This window comes from Narcine bancroftii, chromosome 12 (assembly GCF_036971445.1).
Source record: "Narcine bancroftii isolate sNarBan1 chromosome 12, sNarBan1.hap1, whole genome shotgun sequence".
In the NCBI taxonomy this organism is placed as follows: Eukaryota; Metazoa; Chordata; class Chondrichthyes; order Torpediniformes; family Narcinidae; genus Narcine; species Narcine bancroftii.
The window spans coordinates 3,160,421-3,183,928 of record NC_091480.1 but is presented as its reverse complement, the minus strand read 5'-3'; the positions used below and the strand labels follow the sequence as shown (position 1 = coordinate 3,183,928).

The 23,508-nt window shown below is 46.9% G+C and overlaps 1 protein-coding gene across 2 annotated transcripts in view; it reads left to right on the top strand.

Annotated features, from left to right (window-relative positions):
• LOC138747454 (netrin-3-like) overlaps nucleotides 1–23,508 on the top strand; it is a 108,129-nt gene that overhangs the window by 6,313 nt on the left and 78,308 nt on the right. Inside the window, exon 2 of one of the 2 annotated variants that reach the window (XM_069906692.1) lies at nucleotides 968–1,947. In XM_069906692.1, coding sequence (XP_069762793.1) covers nucleotides 999–1,947 — 949 coding nt within the window. In that variant the 5' untranslated portion in view covers nucleotides 968–998. Of the gene's footprint in view, nucleotides 1–735; nucleotides 1,948–23,508 lie in introns of those variants that run through there. The other variant, XM_069906691.1, reaches the window with a different exon arrangement.

The following is a 23,508-nucleotide window of genomic DNA, read 5'->3' as shown; positions in this document are numbered from 1 at the left end:
TCTCCTGAGGAGTGGACCAGTCAATGCACACTGCAGTCGACCAGGCAGGGTCCATGGGACTTGGCGAGGAGCAAGGCCCGAGCACCGCTGAGGGAGGAGAACGGGGCTGGAACCCAGCGTCCCAACCTCGATCACCATCCCAACAACATGCGGGTGGAAAAACAAAAACGTGGCCTGAAAACTGACCCATTCTTTCAATGGGTGGCACTGAGGGAACGCGGCACCCTCTGAGCTCCAATGATGCAGTCGTGCGAAATGAGATCCGGGAGAGGGAAAGAGTGCCGAGAAAACGGACGAGGATGTGGTCCAGACTTCAGGAACGGAGTGACAGGGAAAGGTGAAACAGATGAGGACTGGATTCCCTGAAATGGACAAGAATTTGAGAGTGGTTGATCCCATGAGGAGGGTGAGGGTGTAAATGCAAACAGGCTTTTCCCACTGAGGTGAGGTGAGGTGAGAGAAGGGTGAAAGGGGAAATGTTCCAAGGGAAGGAACATTCTGGGAACTTCTTCACACCCAGAGTGTCGGGGCTGTGGAAGCAACTGCCAGCTGAAGGGGTGAACGTGGGCTCATTCGAAGCCTCGAAAAACAACGAGCACAGGCACGTGGATGGGAGGGAAAGGTCAGTGGATCTCGCAGAGGTCACTGGGGGGTCGCAGAATAAGAGAAGCCGCCGTCTTTCCACTGTGGCCCGAGGAGGGGAAAGTGACTCGTCAGAACTGGTTCTGGGGGAGGTTCGCTTTCAAGTCGCGGTGGCTGGAAGGACAGTCACTGACCAGACTGTTGTGAATCCCTTGCCGGGGGAGGGCACAGCCGAACGTCGACCATGTCTCCCCACCCCCCCCCCCCGCCCCCGCCCCCGCCGGACAGAGGAACCCCAGGACGAACCTTTCCTGGCCCTTGTCTTGATGTGAATGCCCTTTGAGGTTGTGCCATGTTGTTTGACGGCTGTGCTCATCCCGGACAGGTTCCAGTGGCAGACGGCTCCGGGAAGCACGATGACAGCGTGGGCCAGGGTCTTGGGGGTCCTGGCCGGCCTCCTGGCCGCGTCCTCGACCCAGCGCGGCCCAGCCGACCCGTGCTACGACGAGGGAGGCCATCCCAAGCGATGCATCCCGGACTTCGTCAACGCCGGCTTCGGCCGGGAGGTGCGGGCGTCCAGCACCTGCGGTTCGCCGCCCGGCCAGTACTGCGTGCCGAGCGGAGGAGGGGCAGGAGGAGGCCGGGGCCGCCGCTGCTTCACCTGCGACGCCTCGGAGCCCCGCCGCGCCCACCCCCCGGCTTTCCTCACCGACCTGCACAACGCGCACAACCTGAGCTGCTGGCGCTCGGGGAGCCTGCGACAACCCACGGAGCCGGTCACCCTCACCCTGTCCCTGCACAAGACGTTCCAGGTGACCTACGTCAGCCTGAAGTTCTGCTCGCCGCGCCCCGACTCCCTGGTCATCCTCAAGTCCATGGACTTCGGCCGCACTTGGCGGCCCTGGCAGTTCTACTCGTCTCAGTGTCGCAGCGTCTTCAACAGGACCACGGACGCGCCCCTCACCAAGCGAACCGAGCAGGAGGCGCTCTGCTCCGGGCCCGACCCGCTGAGCGGGGGGCTCATCGCCTTCAGCACGCTGGACGGCCGGCCCTCGGCGCACGACTTCGACAGCAGCCCGGTGCTGCAGGACTGGGTGACGGCCACGGACATCCGCGTACTCTTCAGCCGGGCTCAGGCGCTGGGGCCGCCCGCCGGCCCGCTGCACTACGCCGTGGCCGACCTGCAGGTGGGCGGGCGCTGCCGCTGCAACGGCCACGCGTCCCGCTGCCTGGCCGACGAGGACGGCAGGCTGGCGTGTGACTGCAGGCACCACACGGCCGGGCCCGACTGCGACCGCTGCAAACCCTTCCACTACGACCGGCCGTGGCAGAGAGCGACCGCCCGCCACGCCAACCCGTGTCTGGGTAAGTGCCGGTGCCGAGCGGCGCGGCGGGAGGAGCGACTGCAGTCCCCCGCCCTGGGGAGTCCACCCCCCCCCCCCCGCCCTGGGGAGTCCACCCCCCCCCCCGCCCTGGGGAGTCCACCCCCCCCCCGCCCTGACCCCTGACCCCCGGCCCCCTGACCCCCGGCCCCCTGACCCCCGGCCCCCTGACCCCCGGCCCCCTGACCCCCGGCCCCCTGACCCCCGGCCCCCTGACCCCCGGCCCCCTGACCCCCGGCCCCCTGACCCCCGGCCCCCTGACCCCCGGCCCCCTGACCCCCGGCCCCCTGACCCCCGGCCCCCTGACCCCCGGCCCCCTGACCCCCGGCCCCCTGACCCCCGGCCCCCTGACCCCCGGCCCCCTGACCCCCGGCCCCCTGACCCCCGGCCCCCTGACCCCCGGCCCCCTGACCCCCGGCCCCCTGACCCCCGGCCCCCTGACCCCCGGCCCCCTGACCCCCGGCCCCCTGACCCCCGGCCCCCTGACCCCCGGCCCCCTGACCCCCGGCCCCCTGACCCCCGGCCCCCTGACCCCCGGCCCCCTGACCCCCGGCCCCCTGACCCCCGGCCCCCTGACCCCCGGCCCCCTGACCCCCGGCCCCCTGACCCCCGGCCCCCTGACCCCCGGCCCCCTGACCCCCGGCCCCCTGACCCCCGGCCCCCTGACCCCCGGCCCCCTGACCCCCGGCCCCCTGACCCCCGGCCCCCTGACCCCCGGCCCCCTGACCCCCGGCCCCCTGACCCCCGGCCCCCTGACCCCCCGGCCCCCTGACCCCCGGCCCCCTGACCCCCGGCCCCCGGACCCCCGGCCCCCGGACCCCCGGCCCCCGGACCCCCGGCCCCCGGACCCCCGGCCCCCGGACCCCCGGCCCCCTGACCCCCGGCCCCCTGACCCCCGGCCCCCTGACCCCCGGCCCCCTGACCCCCGGCCCCCCGACCCCCGGCCCCCCGACCCCCGGCCCCCCGACCCCCGGCCCCCCGACCCCCGGCCCCCCGACCCCCGGCCCCCCGACCCAGAAATTGAATGGATTCTGGAAACATTGCTCATGGGAGCTGGTTACCACCTGGAAGGACCCATCATTGTTGTGCCTGGTCGATGACCTGCCCAAAGGTGACTTCACACAGTGAGTTACTAACATCCCAAATGGGAGATGGCGCTGAGTCTATCTTGTTATGGTTTGAGTCATGCATTGCTGGACAGGCTCCTTGGTCCATCTTGTCCATGCTGCCCAATGTGGCATTCTGGCCTCAACCCATTTGTCTGCAATTGGTCCGGAACCTTCGAAGGCAATGGTTCTCAACCTTTTTCTTTTCACTTGCAAACTACTTTAAGTAATCCCTATGGCATCAATGCTCTGTGATGAGTAAGGGAGGGATGTGGGTGGGAAGAAAAAGTTTGAAAACCACTGCTTTAATCGTACCTCTTTGACTCGTTATGTGCACGGTTTCAGAACTCCAAAGGAAATGAGCCAATGACCATTTTTCTTAAGCAAAAGATTTCAGTAACAATTGGGTCTAGATTCTCAACCTTCCCTTCCCACTCACATCCCACCTAAAGTCATCCCTCACTCATCACAGAGCTCTGATGACAGAGGGATTACTGAAAGTGGGATGTGAGTGGAAAGAAAAAAGTTGAGAATCACTGTTCTGAGGTCTTCTTATTCATCAATTTGTCTAAATAATCTTTGAACCTCCCAAGACCTATGACCTGGGGTCATTCCTTACCTTGGCTGCTGTTGGTGGGGAGTTTGCTTGCTCTCTCTGTGACTACATGATTGTGCCTGGGTGCATCCCGAGGACATGTAGGCTGGTTGGTCAATATGATGAAGTGCACAACTCCAAATGTGTAGGTGAGGGGTGGAATCTGGGGGAGTTGGTGGGAATTTGGGGAGAATGGGAATAGTCCAGGATTTGAGTAAGTCACTGTTTGATGGTTAGCACCAACTTGGTTGACAGAAGAATTTTTTTCTGTTTCTTTTATATTTGTTTCTATTGCTCTAGTAGAAATAAATCTGCTGTTTCTGATTGATAGGAACAAAAGCACCAAAATGTCTTCATGGTTATTGACCAGCACATGGCCCCAGTGGGAAACAGTTCTGTCTAATATCCTAGCTGAGTCTGCGAACCAGACTTGCTTGGTGGGGTTCAGGTTGACTCAGAGAGAGCCAGTCCACACGCTAACAGTGAAGTGAAGGTCTTGCTTTCTCCTGCAGGGAATCTGACCGTTTCTGATCTACCAGCTGTTTGTAACATTTCCCAATTGTTCCTGGGCGGGGCGGGGGGTGCGCGACAGGGTTAAAAAGCCCTACGTATCCTTCGGAGGTCAACAGCATTTGTGATTGTGAGCAGTCCCTGCCCAGAGGGTGTTTGATGAGACACCGTAAAAGGAGCTTTAATCTGTATCAGGCTGTGCTATCCCTGCCTTGGCAATATTTTATTTGGAATTTGTACAAAGAAAAGCTGTTCTTGCTCTGTGGCTGGGACAAATCTTAGACACTTATGCCAGGAACTCCACCTGACCTTGCATAGTCCTGCAAAAATACCCCATTGATTCTGAGTTTTCAGAACCTCGTAAGGTTGTGACAAGCCCTTGGAAATGAGACTTCCTCACTCTCCTTCCTCTTATGTAAACAGCTCACTTGACAACCCTCATGCAGGACATGAGATGCAGGACAGGGGATGCTCCATTAAGTGTGAAATGAGGAGGTGTTTGTTGTTTGGACGATTTTTCTCCGCCAGAGTTGGCTGGTAAAGGTCTGGCCCACCAGGGTCTTGTGCAGCCGGCTGCACCAGGTGCAGTCTGTCAGAGCAATCTGATGTACAGGCAGGGGGTGTGAGCTCTCACACATAAACACAAAGCAACAGAGAGTGGGGGGGTGGAGCAGTTTCTGGGCCAGTGCAGAAGATTTGCTGGTGGCAGATGCCATCCTATTGAGATGTTAATGAAAATGTTTTTCAGGGATGAAGTTTCCTGAGTGTCTCAGGAGCTGTGTTTTCACACTGTTTATCTTCATCCCCTTTGTTTTGGCTCTTGAGGTTACATCTCACTTCCTGAATTTCACCCATTCTCAAGATTCTCAGTGCACTTGGCTTCCCTTGGTTCTGGACTTGCCTTTGTTATGTTAAATCCACTTCATTCACTACAGGGTATAAGGGGGAGGTAAATGGAAATGTGGAGGGAAGGGAGATGAGCAAGGTTAAGTGAGTGAAGATGGTAGTGTTGTGAATTGTGCGGGCAGAAAATAGGGGAACATTTGCAAGAAAAAACGCAAGGTTCACACTTCATAAAAAGTGTGAAATAAAAACTGAAAATGCAGGAAACACTCAGCAGGGCAAAGTATTGGTGAAGGCAAACAACCAATGGACCAACTAATTAGAGTCCAGGACCCCCAAAAGGATGGCAAGGTGAAAAGAACCTTGATTGATGAGTGAAGTTGTTGGAAAGGGAAGGGAGCCATGTGAACATAGGAAGTAGGAACAGGAGTAGGCCAAAAATGGCCCATCGAGCCTGCTCCGCCATTCAATACGATCATGGCTGATCTAATTTATGACCTAACTCCACCTACCTGCCTTCTCCCCATATCCCCTAATTCCTCTATCATGTAAAAATTTATCTAACCGAATTTTAAGTATGTTTAATGAGGCAGCCTCAACCACTTCCCTGGTTAGAGAATTCCAAACATTCACTACTCTCTGGGAAAAACTATTTTTCCTCATCTCTGTCCTAAATCTACTCCCCAGAATCTTGAGACTGTGTCCTCTTGTTTTAGTTTCCCCGTCCAGCTCAAAAAACCTTCCTACATCTATCTTATCCATACCCTTCATAATCCTATATGTTTCTATAAGATCTCCTCTCATTCTTCTGAACTCGAGCGAATACAATCCTAGACGATTTAATCTTTCATCATCAGTCAACCCTTTCATCTCAGGAATCAACCTAGTAAACCTCCTCTGGACCGTCTCCAAAGCCAGTAATCCTTCCTCAAATATGGAAACCAGAACTGGACACAGTACTCCAGGTGCGGTCTCAACGGTACCTTATACAGTTGCAACATGACCTCCCTACTCCTGAATTCAATTCCTCTAGCGATGAAGGCCAACATTCCATTTGCCTTCTTAATAACCTGCTGCACCTGCAACCTAACCTTTTGCGATTCATGCACAAGCTCTCCCAAGTCCCTCTGCACAACAGCATGCTGTAGTTTTTCACCCTTTAAATAATATTCAGCTCTTTTATTTTTCTTGCCAAAGTGGATAACCTCACACTTACTAACATTGTACTCCATCTGCCAGACCTTTGCCCACTCATCCAGCTTAACTCTATCCCTCTGCAGACGCTCCACATCCTCATTACAATTTGCTCTTCCACTCAATTTGGTGTCATCCGCAAACTTGGCTGCACCACATTTTGTCCCCTCCTCCAAGTCATCAATGTAAATGATGAACAGTTGTGGGCCTAACACCGACCCTGCGGCACCCCACTTACCACTCTCTGCCAACCTGAAAAACTCCCATTTATCCCGACTCTCTGCCTCCTGTCACACAACCAATTTTCAGTCCAGGCCAATAGACTTCCCCGGACTCCATTTTGCTGTAACTTACTGAGAAGTCTCTTGTGCGGCATCTTATCAAACGCTTTCTGGAAATCCAAATAGACAACATCAACCTGTTCCCCTCTATCCACTGCACCCATTATATCCTCAAAGAATCCTAACAAGTTTGTCAAACAAGATCTTCCCTTTCTAAAACCATGCTGCGTCTGCCTGATTGAACCCTTACATTCCAAAAGTTTCACTATTTCATCTTTAATGACGGCTTCAAGCATTTTTCCAACTACAGGCGTCAAGCTAATTGGCCGATAATTTCCAGTCTTCTGCCTACATCCCTTCTTTAAAAAGTCCAGTCTGCCGGGACCTGCCCAGAATCCAAGGAATTTTGGTATATGACCGCCAATGCATCAACTATAACTTCTGCCATTTCCTTCAGAACCCTTGGATGCATATCATCAGGACCAGGTGATTTGTCTGGCTTTAGTTTCTCCATCACTACTTCCTTTGTAACAACTATTTTATCAAGGCCCTCCCCAAAATTCGCATCCTTAAATCTGCACTTGGGCATGCTGGAAGTGTCTTCCACCGTGAAGACTGACAGAAAATATTTGTTCAATGCCTCGGCCATTTCCTCATTTTTTTGCTACCAGTTTTCCTTTCTCATCCTCCAAGGGTCCTATGTTAACTCTGGCCACCCTCTTCCGTTTTATATATTTATAAAATTTTTTGCTTTCTGTTTTTATATTTTGTGCCAATTTACTTTCATCATCCTTTTTCCCATTTCTTATTACCCGCTTTGTAACCCCTTGTTGTATGTTAAAGTTATCCCAATCTTCCAGTTTCCCACTGCTCTTTGCAGCTTTGTACACCTGCACCTTCAATTTTATGCTCTCCTTTATTTCCTTTGTTAACCACGATTGATTTTTCCCTCCCTTGCTGCCCTTTTTCCTGACCTGAATATATTTTTGTTGAGCATTACAAAATATTTCTTTTTAAATCTTCCACTGTTCCTCAACTGTTTCATCAATGAGCCTGTGCTCCCAGTCCACTCTGCCCAATTCCTCCCTCATCCTATGGTAGTCATTCCTGTTGAAGCATAATATATTAGTTTTAGATCTAATTCTTTCCCCTTCCATCTGAATGAGAAATTCAATCCTACTATAATCTCTATTTCCCAGATGGTCTCTGACTATTACATCATTTACTCTCCCTATCTCATTGCACAACACTAGATCCAGGAGAGCATTTTCTCTTGTGGGTTCCTTAACATGCTGCTCAAGAAAGCTATCGCGGATGCATTCTATGAAGTCCTCTTCCAGACTCCCACGACCAACTTGATTTTCCCAATCTATGTGGAAGTTAAAGTCGCCCATGACTACTGCCATACCATTATTACATGCCTCACTTATCTCTCTATTTATTTCCTGTGCCACTAAACTATTGTTACTTGGTGGGCGATAGATAACACCCACCAATAATTTTTTCCCTTTGTTATTCTTTATTTCTATCCAAATGGACTCAACATTATGCTCTTTAGATCTTGTATCATCCCTCACTACTGCCTGGAGCTCATCTTTGATTAAGAGTGCAACTCCACCTCCTTATCTCCACCTCCTTGTCTATCTGTTTGCACCACCTGATACCCTTGAAAGTTTGATTCCCATTTAGGGTCACCTTGTAGCCATGTTTCCGTGATGGCTACCCAATCATAGGCATGGGTACCGATTTGCGCCTCCAGTTCACTCACCTTATTTCTAATACTGCGGGCATTCAGATAAAGTGCCCTTATGCTCTTTGTCCTTTTAATATCTAGTGACTTCTGAAACCTTTTCTTTTGGTTTTTCTGCCCACTATTTTTCTTTGTAATGTGTAAGGATCCTTGGAGGAATATGCAGGAAAGGGCTTGAGCAGGGCCCTTGAGGAAGGTCAAAAGGAGCCACGAGATGTCCTTGGCGAACAAGATTATGGAAAACCCCGTAGCATTTTAGATTTACATTAAAAACAAGAGGATGACCAGGAAGAAGATAGTATCACTCAAGGATAAGGGAAGGAATTGCTGTCTGAAGTCAGAGGAAGTGGGTGAGGTACTAAATGAGTACATTGGTGTTTACCCTGGAGAAGGACATGGTCAGTGATAGGGACCATCATGTGGAGAATATTCATGTGTTGGGGTACTTTGGGATTAAGAAAGAGGTGTTGTTGGGGAGTGTTAAAGTGGACTAACCCCCTGGGCCTGATCGGTTCTATCTCTGGTCATTGAAAGAGGCAATCAAGGAGATTGCATCCTCACGAGTGATAGGAAAGGTCCAGAGGACTGGAGAGCAGCTAATTATGTACCTTTGTTCAATAATAGAAAAAATATAATCCAGGAAATTGTCGGCTCTTAAACCTCCTATTGGTAAAAGGGAAGCTATTGGAAAGGGCACTTGGGGATACATCGATGCACAATTGGAAAGTCCCGGTCAGATGAGGGACTGTCAACACGGATTTGTGAGGGGTAGGGCATGTATTTACCAAGGTAATTGGAATTTTTGAAGAGGTGGCAAAGGTGGCTGGTGAAGATAGGGCAGTGGAAGTGGTCAACATGGACTTTAGTAAGACATTTGACAAGGACCCTCGTGGTAGAATGTGCAGGTTCCATGGTGAATTAATAGATTGGATCTAGAATTGACTGGATGGCTGTTTTGTGGGCTGGAGGCCTGTGGTCAGTGGTGTTCCACAGGATTTGGTGGGTGCTGGGGCCTCTGTTGTCAACAATTAGTGGAGTTGTCGACAGTGAGGAGGATTATCGAAGAATAGAGCAGGATATAGATTGGTTGCAGATAGGGGCAGAGAAATGGCAGTCAGAGTTTAATCCAGCAAGTGTGAGGTGTTGCACTTTGGGAGGCAAATGTAATGGGGATGTATACAGTTAATGGTAGGGTACTTAAATGTGCAGAAGGATCGGAGGTCCAGGTTCATTGGTCATTGAAAGTAGCCACAAGTAGTTGGGGTGATAAGGAAGGTGTGTGCCAGGCTTGTCTTCATTGGGTGGGGCATTAGTATAAAAGTAAGCAGGACATGTTGGAGATCCCTAATGATTCTCTTGCTTTTACTATAAAGAATATCTATGGTTATTTCTCTGATGTAGAACATTGTTCCTCTGAAGTGGTTTAATTTACTTGTCTGACGAGTGGAAGTTGAGGGCCAAGGCAGCACATGGGGTTAGCATAGATAGACATTAGGGTAGGCATGGATGAGGTGAGCTGAAGGCCCGTTTCTATGCTCTCCTTTTTTATGATTCAGGATTAATATTTACAGCAATTATTGATAATCTTGGAAGAACGGCTTGTTACTCTGGAATGGTTGGGTTCTTACCCAAAAGCACAAGAAACCAAAAGCTCGAGGATGTCCTTCACCCCACCCTTCAATAGGATTACGGCTGATCTTTGCTGACTTCCACTCTTCCTCTGTGCCAGTTCCATAATCCTTAATTTCTTGATCTTTCCGAAATTTGTCCATCTCTACTGATCAACTGATCTGGCTGCCAGCGCCCTCTGGAACAGAGAGTTTCAGAGGCTTGTTTCCTCTAGGAGAAGGTCTTACGACACACCTCAGTGATGTTCCTGCCTATTATCATATGATGGTACCAGTAGAACCTGACAGTCCATGGTGCAGAATAGTGCAAACACGTACAAACATGACATGCACAGAGTACATAGGTATAAATATGATTAATAAATAGGAGAACCATGGGGAGTAATTTTAACAGTTCAACAGTCATTCAGAGCTCTCACTGCCCAAGGGATGAAGCTGTTTCTCATCCTGGTGAGTTTAACTCTGTATCTTTACTCCTGTATCTGTTCCCCGATGGGAGCAGCTGAAAGATGCTGTGTGCAGGGTGCAAGGAGTCTGCAATGATTTTGTCAGCCTTCTTCAGACAATGATCCCAATAGATCATGTCAATGGGAGGGAGTCAATAATCAGTCAGAGATCCTCTCTGCCATTCTTATGGTCCTGTGGATTGACCACCCATCCATTTCTCTTCAGTAACTGTACCGCACTGTGATGCAGCCGGCCAGGACGCTCTCGAATGAGCACCTGTAGAAGGTAGCCGGTAGCCTTGCCCGCTTCATCCTTTTAAGGAAGTGCAGTCACTGTTGTGCCTTCCTGACAAGTGAGATGTTGTGAGTCCACAAGATAGGTTACTTCTTAAGTGGACTTGAGGGAACTTGGTGCTTTTGACTCTTCCCACGACTAAACTGTGAATATGGAGTGGAGGATGGTTGTCCCTGGTCCACGATCATCCCCTTCAGCTTGTCCACATTGAGATTTGGGTTGTCCCATTCATTTCACGAGATTTTCCACCTCTTCTCTGTGTTGTGACTCATTGTTGATGCTGTTGAGGCCGACAACTGTCATATCATCTGCAAACGATAACTCTGTTGGAGCTGATTCTTCACATCTTAATGTTAAAACCAGCTCCTTATCTTCAAACTGTGCCCCTTATTCATGACCCTCTCACAGGTGAAAACATCTCAACATCTGCACTGATGAATTTCTATTCAGGGATGTTGGGATGTTGTTATGGACAGGCAATAGATTGTTCCTGAGATCATTGATTCATCCCTCTGCTGATACTTGTTGCGGATCCTGATCCAGATCATCGATCCTTGCTCTGAACTCTGGTATCTCTGGAATGATACATTGTTACTGCATGATGGTCCCATTGTTACCTCTGATAAAATCACTTGGAGCTGATACATTGATCATTCCTGATGCAACATAATACAGTTTAACACTGCTCCGTCATACTTCATTCTGAGATTATAGTTACCTTGAATGGATGACTGTTATTTTGATATTTGATTGTAAGTTATCAAAGACAGATACTTCGTTTATTAATTGAGCATAAAACAACAAGTGATGATAAGAATACTTGTAATCTGATCCTTAATCTGATGTTTGATCCATAGTGGGATTCCCATTGGCCATTGGCTTCATGCTTCCTGATGTTTGATCCGTAGTGGGATTCCCATTGGCTGTTGGCTTCATGCTTCCTGATGTTTGATCCGTAGTGGGATTCCCATTGGCTGTTGGCTTCATGCTTCCTGATGTTTGATCCGTAGTGGGATTCCCATTGGCTGTTGGCTTCATGCTTCCTGATGTTTGATCCGTAGTGGGATTCCCATTGGCTGTTGGCTTCATGCTTCCTGATGTTTGATCCGTAGTGGGATTCCCATTGGCTGTTGGCTTCATGCTTCCTGATGTTTGATCCGTAGTGGGATTCCCTTTGGCCGTTGGCTTCATGCTTTCTGATGTGTGATCCGTAGTGGGATTCCCATTGGCTGTTGGCTTCATTCTTCCTGATGTTTGATCCGTAGTGGGATTCCCATTGGCTGTTGGCTTCATGCTTCCTGATGTTTGATCCGTAGTGGGATTCCCATTGGCTATTGGCTTCATGCTTCCTGATGTTTGATCCGTAGTGGGATTCCCATTGGCCGTTGGTTACTTTTTTGGGTAGTTTGTAATGATTGATTTTTCCTAAAAAATAATTTATTGTTACTTTGAGATTATCTTTATTTTGAATAATTATTGTTTACTGTATGATGAATATCGGAACCAAAAAGAAGGTGAATTGCAACAGAAAGTTGTAGAAGACATTGGTGAGGCCAAATGTGGAGTATTATGGGCAGTTTTGGTCACCGAACTATAGGAACGATATCAATAACATAGAAAGAGAGGAGAGAAGATTTACTAGGATGTTGCCCAAACTTCAGGAACTGAGTTAGAGGGAAAGGTTAAACAGGTTCGGACTTTATTCCCTGGAGGGTAGAAGAATGAGGGGAGATTTGATCGAGGGATTGAAAATGATGAGGGGAATAGACAGAGTAAATGTAGATCAGCTTTTCCCACTGAGGGTCAGTGAGGTACAAACCAGAGGACACGGGTGATGAGTGAAAGGGAAATGTTCAGGGGAATTTCTTGACACAGAGAATAGTGGGAGTGTGGAATGAGCTGCCATCTTAAGTGGTGAATGTGAGCTCAGTTTTAACATTTAAGAAGAATTTGGAAAGGTACATGGTTGGGGGGGGGGGGTAAATGGAAAGATATGGACTGGGTACAGGTTAGTGGGACTAGGCAGAATAATGATTCAGCACAGATGAGAAGGGCTGAAGGGGCCTGTGCTGCAATGTTCTATGGTAAAGTATTGATGGACTGAATGCCTTGGAATTAAGAGCAATGGTGGGGGGGGGAGGGGGAGCCAGAACCTCAGATGCATTTTAAATGTTGTAAAACCTGGACAGAGTAGATGTGGTAAAGTTGTGTCCCGTGGTCGGGGAGCCAAGGACAAAATGGCATAACTTCAGGATTGAAGGGCATCCATTTAATACTGCAGAGAAATTACAGAATATAGGAATACAATGCACCAAGATCAAATAACACCAAGCAAGGACAGCGCAAAAGCACTGTTGTGGGGTTCATTCATGAGCCTGATGGCTATGGGGAAGAAACTGTCTTTAAGCCTGTTGGAGTTAAACAAGCAAATCTGCAGATGCTGGGGTTGAGTGTGAAGTGGCAGTTGATGAAGTAGACAAAGATGATGTGGTCAAACAATAATCATGGCTTTTATTAGCAGAAACTAATGGAACAATAATGAAAGACAATGGGTGCAAACACATTACCCAAGGGGAGTGTCTTTAATGGTAGAGATAATACACAGCCAATGTTAGTAAGGCAAGGCTAGTCGAAGGGAAGACTGACAGCTCAGCAAAGATTCACCACAGAGTGCAATACTCAAACATCCTGGAGAAACTCAGCAGGTCACACAGCATCCAGAGAAAGGAATGGCAAATGTTTGGATTCTGTGTCATCTGCTGAGTTTCCCCAGCATGTCTGTGCATTTTAGGTCAGTCGGCATGAGATTTCACCCTCTTGAATTTCTCCCTGATGTTAGGAGGGAGAAGAGAATGTGTCTGGGGTGTGAGGAGTCTGCGTCCTACCAAGGCAGCCTGCGCTGTTGATGGAGGCCATGGAGGTGCATTCACCACCTCTGCAGCTTCCTCTGGTCTTGAGCAGGTCCTGTCCCACACTGTGAGTTGTCCAGCAGGTCTCCTTCCATGGTACGCCTACTGAAGTTGAGGGTCCAGGGGTTTCACATGATACCTCCTTTAGTTTTTGAAGAATGTTGAGGTGTTGGCTATTTCTTGACCTTCCCAGTCAATGTGCTTGACCCAGGTCAGGTTATTGGATAGAGTTCCTAAGAACACAGGGTGATAATAGCAAATACCAAGGGTCATCTGTTTCATGTGAGGGAAGCAACGATTAGAGGAGATGTTAGAGATAAGTTTTATTGTACACAGTGAGTTGTGGGTGCCTCGAATGCATTGCTGGTGGTGGAGGCTGATACAAATGGGACAATCAAAAGACTCTTGGACAGGCACATGAATATAAGAAAAATAGAGAGTTATGGGTGTGAGGGAGGGAAAAACAGGATTACGTGGAGCAGATTTACATTGGTCGGCACAGAATCATGGGCCGAAGGGCCTGAACTCTGCACCAATGTTCTATGTTGTATGTTCCAGAATGTTTCTCTTTGTAAGACAATGTCACATCTGGACACGGGGTTTAGTTTTATGAGAGACGCTCTATTTGTTTGACCCCTCCCTCCATTTCACTCCCACTGTTTGCAGCAAAATAAAAAAGGCCGCAGAAAACTCAACTGTAACTGGGCTTTGGACGACCAACCAAATAAACCAATCCTTGAACCTGATGGGATTCCAGTGACCCAGCCTGTGCCTGCTGTATGTCTGGCTCAAATCCAATACAATGGCAACAGAGAATGAAGGAAGCTTTGGAGGCTTTGCTGAGCCACATTGACACAGAGACTGTTTCTCCCATCTTTGTTTTTTTTTCCAAACTTTATTTAAAAGATAACAAAAACATAACATATAATACAGAAATAGTCAAAGAAAATTTTTCATTAATACCCATCCCCCCTTCCCACCCCTACAGCCTTAAGGGGAGCAACCAAAAAAATTGATTTTATAAATATATATATAAATTATAAATGTTAACAGCATTTCAAAGTATATCTAAATGCATATATTTCAAATACGGAGACCACTTACTAACAAAAGAAGAAGAATTATCATGTAAAGTATAAGTAATTCTTTCCATGACGGCGTATTCTTTCAATTCATTGTGCCAGTATAATATATTAATCTCAGTACCATCTTTCCAAGTACGTGCTACTGATAACACCAAACGTACAAAAGCAATTTGAATTTTGTCCAATCCCATTCCCCTTAACGAATACAAATTTCCCAACAAGAAAATCGTTGGATCTCACGGTAATATAAAATTATATAATTTCTCCAAAACTACTTCAATTCCTTGCCAAAATGATTGAACTTTAACACAAGTCCAAACGGCATGTAAAAAGTTCCAATACATGAGCCACATCTAAAACAAGAATCCGAATTACTAAACCCATATTCTTTTAGCTTTTCCAGGGTCAAATATAATTTATGTAAAATATTATAATTAACCATTCCATCTGGTCAATTGAATTAATTACATTGTCTTGACACATAGTCGCCCAATCTTCTTCAGGGAAAATAAATACTAAATAACATAAGCCTCAAGAAATTAATGACCAGTTTTATTCATTTTATCAAAAATTATAAACTTCTGAGAGGAAACAGGATAATGGTTTTCTTGATTCTTACTTATCTAAATTAAAGTTACCGGCTTCTCCCGTCTTAGTGATGTCATCCAAAACATCATCAAGATCCATTGAAGTAGGATTAGAAAGGTAGTCATGGCATCATGCATTAGAATATTAATTTAAAGCTACTTTTGTTGGCGAGGGGCTCCAGTCACAATACCTCCTGTGAATGAAAAGATGGATTAGGCTTCACAAAATCTGTGGCTGAATTCATTCAGACCAAGGCATTGTGAAAGGTTAGAAACACTGTTTCCTTGATTCCAGTTGTTCATGGAAAACAGTATTGGAGGAAAGTGGTAGCTGAGAACATATGTTACCAGTGAACTATGTCGACACAGTCTTCCTGTGATGTAAATGTGTCTATTCCCTTTCTCTATGCCACTTGGAGCCATTGACAACAGCATCTTCAAGCTGGAAAGCAGGAGATGGCCTTGACACACTTGTTCAGATGGTTTGTTCATTCAAGTTCAGTATTCGTAATGTTGGCCTGGTTAAAAGACAGAGCATGCTGCAGGATCTCAGCCAGACTTGCAACCTCCACAGGAGGTGAAGATGTATCACCAACGTTTTGGGTGTCTTGCCTGCCTGCTTTTTGTTTGTACTTTTGAAGAGGGGCTCAGGCCCAAAATATTGGTTCTGTCTATCTTTCCCTCCGATAGAAGTTGGAAGATATTTTTACTGCAATAACAGCATCTGTAGACGTTTGTGTTTCACTCCTTAGTGTTGTCATGGCTGCTTAACTGACAGAGGTGGGGCTGAATTGTTCAGATTAGCAATCAGTAACTGGTAGGGTGCTAAACTCGTGCTGGGGCTGAACTCTTGATAATCAGTGTTGATGACAAATGAGAGGACAGAAAGTAATGGCTCAATGTTGGTGCTGATCCAAATATTGCAAGGAGGTACATTGTGAGGAGCATTCAGAAATATTGGAGGTGAAATGAATGGTCAAAAAGATGGTGTCGTGTTCCATAGGCCCATAGAACATTACAGCAGAGAAACAGGCCTTTTGGCCCCTCTAGTCTGTGCCAAACTATTTCTCTCCTAGTCTTACTGACCTCGACCCAGTCTGTAGTCCTCCATACCTCTCCCATCCATGTAGCTGTCCAAATTCTTCTTAAAATGTTAAAAGTGAGCACACATTCACCACTTCAGCTGGAAGCTCGTCCCACACCCCTACCTCTCTCTGTGAGAAGAAGTTCCTCCTAAACTTTTCCCCTTTCACCCTTAACCCATGTCCTCTGGTTTGTATCTTTCCCTCAGTGGAAAAAACTGACCTAGATTTACTCGGTCTATTCCCCTCATAATTTTAAATACAGTGCAACTCTGATTCTCTAAAATTCTCATTTTGGACCCAGAAATTTTATCTGTTCACCTCTGAAAATTTTCAGATAAATGAGCATATCTGAAACAATCAGAAATCTTCAGTTATCTGAACATTTTTGGGAGCTGAATGGCCCTCTCAGGTTGGAAAAAAAAATCACCTGATATGAAATGAGAACAACGATTGTCCTCATTTCAGGTAACCCCCTCCCCTCTCCCTTTCCATTTCTTCTTTGCCTTCCAACTCGCCCTCTCAAACTGTGTGATGCACCATCAATAACTCCAAAAGACTGAATTTGAGCAAAACTGACAGGCTTTTATTCACAATAGAATGAAGGCACATCCCTGCTGGTTGACTTTCATGAACTGAGGAGGGGGCTGAGGGACAGTCACCTTTATTCAGGAGCCTGTGGGAGGGGCCACAGGTACAGTCAGCCAATGGGTGTGCCCAGACAGGTAAATATATTCATACAGTGCTTTACCAGACTGCATACCACTGTCTCCCAGCTGCAAGCAGTTGAAAGAATCCCTTGCCTCAGTATCATCAAGGAGAATGGCCTCCCAGGCACTCCCCTTGGTGGGGAGGTGTCGGTGATCGTGGGCAGCGGTTGAGAGGGGAGTGTGTGCAGGTGAAAACTGGGTCAGTGTTGGGCTCCAACATCAAGTACCATGACTCGAAGCCAGAACAGCCCCTGCCGGAACAAGCCCACAGGGAGACAGGAACCTGCTGAGTCGCCAGTGAGCGTTCCACTGGTCCAGGAAGCCTCCCAGGGATCAACGGCAGTGGTTGGGACATGTTGGGGATTGGCAGAGGTGATCAGGATTGGCGGTGGCTTGGGACGTGTCGGGGATCGGTGGCAGCCAGCAATTTTTTGGTGAGAATTAAACATTATTTTAATGTTTTAAAAAGCCTTCCCTTGTTGTATGCTGTTGTGAAAACATTGATTTGTGATTTGCTGTGGCTACTGGGCTGTTTTTTTTTAAATGACCAATTCTCCGAAAATTTCAGTCGTCCAAAATCCATCCGGTCCCGACCATTTCGGATGATTGGAGTTTTACCTCTATCTAATCTTTCTTCATTCTTTTATGCTCCAGGAACAGAAACATCCTTGTATATTTAACCTTTCCCTGTAACTCAGTGCCTGACCTCCGGGCATCATCCTCATAAATCTTCACTGCACTCTTTCTAACTTATTGATATCTTTCCTATAGTTTCAGTGACCAAAGCTGCACACAATAAATTCTGGTGAAACTATTACATCATCTACAAGGTGAGGGTGAAGAAGGAATTTGTGTTGAAATGCCAGGTCTGAGAAGGACAGATTGGTTTCTTTGATGCAAAGGAAGCTGAGAGGCTATTTAATTAAAGCCAAGGTAGGAAAGATTTGGAAGGATGTGGGCTGAACACAGGCAATAAGATTTCATGAGATGGACCGTGATGATATATTTGTGGCTTTTCAATCCCGGGGATTTTCAAGAATCTGGAAAGTTGATTTATTGGAGGTGCAGAAGGTCATGATTAGTTTAGGCAGATAGGTTGACATTTCCTTTCGTGACTGGTTCAAGAACAAAAGGGAACAGATTTAAAGTTTTGGCCAAAGTGGATGCGAAGTCACATACATTTGCAAAGACAGGAGGTGTTATCTGGGAATAGCTTCCTTTAAAGCTGCAAAGTAAAATGTCCAGTGATGTTTTCACAAAGGAATTGGCTCGGCACTTTAGAGGGAAAAAAATTTGTGAGACTATTGGGAATGAGAATGTGAGTGGGACCAATGAGATGTCTCATTGGACCCAGACCAGTCTGATAGGAAGTCTTGTTTTCTGCAGTCGTCATTCCTGTGAAATAAATCATAAAGAGATACAGGGCCTCTGTTTAACACTTCTGCCAGCTCTTGTTTCACATTCTAATTTGTTTAGATTTGCTACTCTCTCTCTTTCTGCACAGTTGTAAAAGCCCTATGGTAGAACATAAAACCTTGCACTGCTCGGGGCGGCGCGGGGCGGGACGGGGCCAAATACCTGCACATGACCTGTACTCCCAAATTCCTGCACATGACCTGTACTCCCAAATTCCTGCACATGACCTGTACTCCCAAATTCCTGCACATGACCTGTACTCCCAAATTCCTGCACATGACCTGTACTCCCAAATTCCTGCACATGACCTGTACTCCCAAATTCCTGCACATGACCTGTACTCCCAAATTCCTGCACATGACCTGTACTCCCAAATTCCTGCACATGACCTGTACTCCCAAATTCCTGCACATGACCTGTACTCCCAAATTCCTGCACATGACCTGTACTCCCAAATTCCTGCACATGACCTGTACTCCCAAATTCCTGCACATGACCTGTACTCCCAAATTCCTGCACATGACCTGTACTCCCAAATTCCTGCACATGACCTGTACTCCCAAATTCCTGCACATGACCTGTACTCCCAAATTCCTGCACATGACCTGTACTCCCAAATTCCTGCACATGACCTGTACTCCCAAATTCCTGCACATGACCTGTACTCCCAAATTCCTGCACATTCATATGTCTATCCAGAAGACGCAATGTATTCTCATGTTTCTTGTACAGTCGTGTAATCTGCCATTCCCCCTCTTTAATTTTTTGTCCACAAGACCCTAATGTGTCGTAGCAGAATTAGGCCCTTTGTGTCGTAGCAGAATTAGGCCCTTTGTGTCTGCTCCACCATTCAAATCATGACTGATGTATTTTTCCGCTCAACGACATTCTCTTACCTTTTCCCCATAAACTTTGATACGCCGTCTAATTAAGAACCTATCAACCTCTGCTTAAAATATATTTAATGGCTTCTCCTCCACAGCTGCCTGTGGCAGTGAATGCCACAGATTCACCATCCTTCATCTCTCTTCCAGAGGGACATTCTTCTTCTGAGGCTGTACACTCTGGTCATAGACTGGTAGCATCTTCTTTACACCTACGTCTATCCAGACCTTTCAATATCAATAAATTTCAAAGAGATCCCCCTTATCCATCTAAACTCCAGTGAGTACTAGTTTCCTGAAACTTTTCCAATCTTTCGCATAATTATCATCCTTTAAAAGATTAGGAGCTTCTTCTTTTAACCAAATACTAATCTTGGAGTCTTTAATTCAAAATGGAATGTGCATTTGCTGAAAATTCTGAATTTTATAAAAATAATTTGCCTTTCAACATCTTCTATTATCTTGTTTTCCAATCCACCTGAGTCAAGTTCTGCTACATATTTAATATTAATAGGCTTTGTTTAAGTTCCAAAATCTAATTTTAAGACCGGGGATAAATGGTGGTTGAATGGAATGCAGGAGACTTGTCAGAAGCCACACCAAGTCCACCTAAAACAGGTGCCAAGTTACCACATAGAGCCACTGAATTCTAAACTGCAAAAACAATTTGCCCTGCAACCTCACAATGGATCAGGGAGAAACTCAGGTCTTCTCACATTGAAACATAAATGTTGTGGACCAATTCAACAGCCAATGGGAGAAGGCTTCAGGAACATTATTCTCAGTGATGGCTGGGCCCACCATTTCAGTATTTATAGAAATCTTGGACTGCAATCCTTGGGGTCTGGAAGAATGAGGGAGGACCTCATAGATGCATTTTGAATATTGAAAGGCCTGGTTAGAGTACTTGTTTCCCATGGTAGGAGAGTCTTGGACAAGAGGACACAACTTCTAGAAGGGCACCCATTTCAAACAGGAATTTCTTCAGCCAGAGGGTGGTGAACCTCTGGAATTTGCTACCACAGGCGTCTGTGGAGGACAGGTCATTGGGTGGATTGAAGGCAGAGATTTGTATGAATAGTCAGGGAATCAAAGTTTATAGGGAGCAGGCTGGGGGTGGGGCTGTGGGAGAATGGATCAGCTCATTATGGAATGGCAGAGTAAACTTGATGGGCTGAATGGTCTATTGCTCCTATATCCTATGTTCTATAATATTGAAAGCTGAGCTGTCATCTATAAACAAACATGTAACATAGATGGTCTTTTTTAATGTTAGTACATAGTTCAAGTGCACATTGAATGAGTGATTGAGGCCTCATTTTTGGCATTAATGTCTTGTGTCAAAGATTTTGGAGCAATTTTTGTGCTTTTTTACTATTTCTGTTCTCTCTCTCTCTCTCTCTCTCTCTCTCTCTCTCTCTCTCTCTCACACACACTCTCAGCTCTGACTCCCTGCTCCACGTTACAATGAAATACAGATTTCAGTGCAACTTGGAAAACATTGCACATATTTTAAATACTGGCCTCAGAGGCCCCTGTTAATCAGACAACATTTCACCCACTATAAAAGTAGCCTTAATTTCTTTTTTTTAGATAAACTGGCTCCTTGAAAAATAAGACCGAGGGCAGATTGAAATGAAGTGGAGGTTGGCTAATAACTTCTGCATCTGCTCAGATTGTGATTATCTTGCTATTTATGAGATCTGACTCCAACCCCTTCAATGTTTGCTGGGTTGGGTGAGATTCAGTGGCATTCAAAGCCCAGCACAGTTCAACCCACACTCCACCCTTGCTCGCGTGGAAATGTAGAACTTGGGACTATTCAAGCTACTTTGATGAATTAACTAATGCAAGCCTCCATCTCCCCCCTCCCCCCAATCCCCCCCCCCCCCACACCTCGATAGCTAGTGAGGATAATTATATTTGGTAATAATTGCCATTGTCAGAAGTGTATGAGAAGCTTCGAGCACATTATGTTCCTGTTCCTGATTATCAGCCAATAATCTCTGGAAGCACATGATTGGCAGGTGGTCAGCGAAACTGATGACTCGATGGCTGCCAGCCAACTCATTCACTGAACTCCACCATGGAATCTGTCTCGCCTGTCTCTCTCAGCAGAACCCAATCACTCTGTCAACTTGTTGTACCGTATCACTTGTGGTTCTTTTGCCAATCCCTTTCACTTGCTGTCCCGTCATTCTTGATTCCATCTCCAAAGCGAGCAAGCTTTCCACTTCTTGCCATCCCTTTCACAGTTTTGAATTGCTTCCTCTGATCTCATCACACCTCCTCGGTTACAAGTCGAATGTGGTCAGTTTCGTGAGGAGTTTCAGATCGGAATAGACTCAACACTGCTTCTGGGATGGAGATTTCCAAAGAGTTACAGCCCTATGTAACTGCAGACCAAATGGTAACTCCTTTGATGGAAACAGTGCTCTGCTTCTTAATTCTCCATTCCAAGGGAATAGCGTCAGCTCATTGACTCTCATCTCCTTTTAGATTCTTATACGTAGCTCCCATTCTATTAAACTGCAGTCAGCATAATACCAGCCTCGCTCATTACCTTGCTGGAGAATCCCATCTCATTTACCCTCATCATCCTCCTTGCCATAATTTTCTCCATTCTGACATCTTAATGCAGCCCCCATTACAGAGGGTATCATCAGTAATCATGTATATGGTGTTGGACACTGACTGAGCCACACAGTCATAGGTAAAAAGTGAGGAGAGCAGGGGGCTAAGTACACATCCCTGAGGTGCTCCAGTGCTGATAGAGATTGAGGAGAAGATCTTCTTGCCAATCCACTTGCACAGTGGGGTGCTAAGACCCAGGTCTTGGAGTTCACTGATCAGTTTTCAGGGGATGATGGTGTTAAATGCCAATAGTCATTAAAGAGCATCCTAATAAATGCATCTTTACTGTCCAGGTGGTCCAGGGCTTTGTTTAGATCCAGTGAGATGGCATTGCCATCGAGCTGTTGCTGCAGTAGGCAAATCGGAATGGTTCAATATCTCCAGTCAGATAGGAGCTGATAGGCTTCAACACTTTATCAAAACACTTCATCATTGAGGATGTAAGTGCAACTGATCAATAATTGTTTAGACAGGTTACCACCAATACGATTGAGGGCCTGTTGGAAACAGGTGGGTACCACACACTGATGGGGTGAAAGTTTGAAGAGATCTGTGAATACACAAGCCAGTTGGTGAATACAGATTTTTAGAACATGGGTAGGTAATCCATCCAGACCAGATGCTTTCCCTCGATTTACTCTCTTGAGGCAGCCCGCATGTCATCTGTAGACACTGACAGTACAGGATCACCATGAGAAATGGGGGTGCGTGATGGTTCTTTGCTGTTGACTCCAGATTCCAACCCCTGTAGGTTTCATGTTGACATTGGATGGAAACACTTAGAGGTTACCTCTTGACATTGGACGGCAACACCTGTAGGTTACCTGTTGATGCCGGACACCAATGTCTGAGGGTTTCCAGTTAACACCAGAATGCCAACACCTGTAGGTTTCCTGTTGACACCAGAACCCCAATGCCTGTAGGTTTCCTCCTTACCCTAAATCATCCTGAAACAACTTTTTGTATCATGTTAATTTTTTTCAGAAATTAGCTAATTGAAATTTCCAGACTGCAAAGCAGAGTCAAATTTTAGGGGATCTTTGCACTGGCGATAAAATGGCATTTGCCGTGTTGGAGTTCACGTGACTGTTGGCAGTGCGCCACAAAGGAGTCTTGTTACCGCTGAAAAATTTCTCTTTCCTCCTTCCACCAATGAAATTGCAGCTGGCACCTTCTGAGGCTCTACAGTCTCTCGGGCTTTTGATCCCAGTGAAGGACTGATGCCAGAAGCATCTTTGCCCTGGTTAAACGGCAACAAAGCAGCTCGGTCAGCACAGCTATCACTCAGACGGAATCATTTAAAAGTGCACTGACAGATATCTTTCCTGAATGATGCTCAACTCTGGTGGGGATGCACAGGTGCAGAACTTAAACCAAACTGACGAAGGTTTGAAGCAGGAAAGAAAAGATCCAGCGGCAGTCTGTTATAAATAGCATGAACTTATTAAAGTCAGGTATGTGGAATGCAGGAGACTGATAACATGTGAAGACAGTTGGGGACTTGAATACATCCCTTTCTACATCTGCAGAAGGTTTTCTCAACCTTTTGGCTTCATCCAGGATTCACTCCAAATTGCAAATCCTTAACC